This window comes from Tenrec ecaudatus, chromosome 10 (genome assembly GCF_050624435.1).
Source record: "Tenrec ecaudatus isolate mTenEca1 chromosome 10, mTenEca1.hap1, whole genome shotgun sequence".
NCBI lineage: Eukaryota > Metazoa > Chordata > Mammalia > Afrosoricida > Tenrecidae > Tenrec > Tenrec ecaudatus.
This window is the reverse complement of record NC_134539.1, coordinates 137,425,969-137,427,855: the sequence shown is the minus strand read 5'-3', so window position 1 is coordinate 137,427,855 and position 1,887 is coordinate 137,425,969. Positions and strand designations below refer to the sequence as shown.

At 62.7% G+C, this 1,887-nt stretch overlaps 1 protein-coding gene across 1 annotated transcript; it reads right to left on the bottom strand.

The window, feature by feature from the left end:
* Positions 1-1,258: 1,258 nt before the first annotated feature.
* Positions 1,259-1,711, bottom strand: HSPB9 (heat shock protein family B (small) member 9). Its single transcript, XM_075559667.1, has one exon. The coding sequence runs from the start codon at positions 1,709-1,711 to the stop codon at positions 1,259-1,261; it is 453 nt and encodes a 150-aa protein (XP_075415782.1).
* Between the last annotated feature and the right edge of the window lie 176 nt (positions 1,712-1,887).

The following is a 1,887-nucleotide window of genomic DNA, read 5'->3' as shown; positions in this document are numbered from 1 at the left end:
GTCACTTTTTTAATATATATGATCTGCTCTTCCCACTCCCTTCTCTACTACCCCCTACTGACCTAGACTGGTAGTGGCCATGTGCTCCTGGGCCGCCACCCCCTCCTTCTGCCCCTCCTCACAGATGGGGGCCAGAGGCCTGCGTGGGTACCCCTCCTTCCCACCGCCAGAGCATCCACATCCTGACCTGGCTTAGAGTGGGCTTCACGTGAGGCAGGGGTGGAGGAGAGCCGGGAGGCCCTGGCTGCCAGTGGGGGAGGGCGAGGCTTTCTACAGTAGGCCATCATCACCCTCCCTGTCCCCACCCCAGAAGAGACACGGCAACATTACTAGTTACTTACTACACACATGCTGTGACAGCCTCAAACCCACCGCCCACCCGCCCCCTCAGCCACCCTGACCTCTGGCTCTGAGCCTTGTTTTGACCAAATCATGATGAGTATTGGGGGGGGGGGGGTAAGGGAGGGCATGGGGGCGGGATGGAACCAACTTTTTCTGTATTTTGTATTGAATGTTTTCTTCAACATGTAACCAATCAGTATCTTGTCAATATAGTCAGCCGACGGACCTCGCTCTTGGCGTCCTCGTCCTTCTCGGGCAGGTTTCCTCCCTGGCTCTCCACGGGCTGTAAACCTAGCCGCTCAATCTCATTCAGACAAAGGCCCTTTCCCCCCAGTGCCAGGGGATGCTGGTGGTCATGGTAACCAGGGGAAAGAGGCCCTTACTGTGAGCGACTCGTAGGGGTGGGGGTGGGGTGGACCTAGGGCAGAGTCTCCCTGAGTTTGAACTGAAGGCTCTCGCTGGCCTCAGCCTCTCCTCCAGAGTAGAGGGCCAGTGGGCCTACTGTTTGGAGATGGATGGCTTCTGGGACGCCACAAGTGACCTGGGGTGATGGGGGTGGTTGGTCTGGATCATACTCACATGGCACTCAGTCCTCTGAAGGACTCGCACAGCTCCTAAGGCCAGGGCTCGACTGGGCTCTCCTCACCACCTCTCTGTGGGCATCGCCAACCCCCACCCCACTGTGGGGTCTCAAGCCTGGTGAAGCGTAAGCCCCAGCTCTCTGCTGCCCAGAGAAATGGCGCCGTAGGGCAACTCCAGCCCCTGGAGCCACAGAGGGCTCCATTCTGGGTGGACCCCAAGCTTGAGCTGCCTGCCTGCCTCCCGCTACTGACCTGCGGCACCTCCACCACAGGCCCCACCCCCCAGAAAAGACCAGGGACCCGCGGACTGCTGCACACTGAGGGTCTTTACTGGCTCAGGCTAGGTTGTAACTCTGGGAGCTGCGGCTCAGCCCGGTGCCCGGGGAAGGCAGCAGCCGGCAGTGGCTGCGCACGTACAGCTGGCCGGAGGGCGTCAGGCAGCAGGTCATGGAGGCCGGGTCCAGGTCGGGCGGGAGCTGCATTTGCTTGTGTACTTTGCGCGCCATGCGGAATCCGCCGCCATTCGGGCCACAGCTCTCCAGGTGCTGTTGGCCGGTCACCACCAGGCACCCGCCGTCCACACGCACCTCCAGCTCCTCAGGGCTGAAGCCCTGGGCATCCACCTTCAGTTGGAAGCCGCCTTCCGCGCGATCATCTTCCGCGGCGGCTGGTTCGTTGCTGAGCAGCCGCACCGGCAGCCTGGCCACCTGGCTTTGTTGGTCGAGACACAAGCTGGGACGCCGGAGGGCCTCCACCTGTTGTGCGAGGCCACTCTCACCCCGCTGCATCGATGTGAGCAACTGCTGCCCCGGCGCGCGCCCCAACGCAAGGCTCGCTGGGAGTGGGAGCGGGGCCATCGCGCGTGCGCAGTGGGGCGCGGACAGGGGCCTTCACCTGGGAGCAAAGGGCCCTCCGCACCCTCCGTGGTTGGCTCTGCTACGCGGGGTGGTGGCTGCCGGTGGGC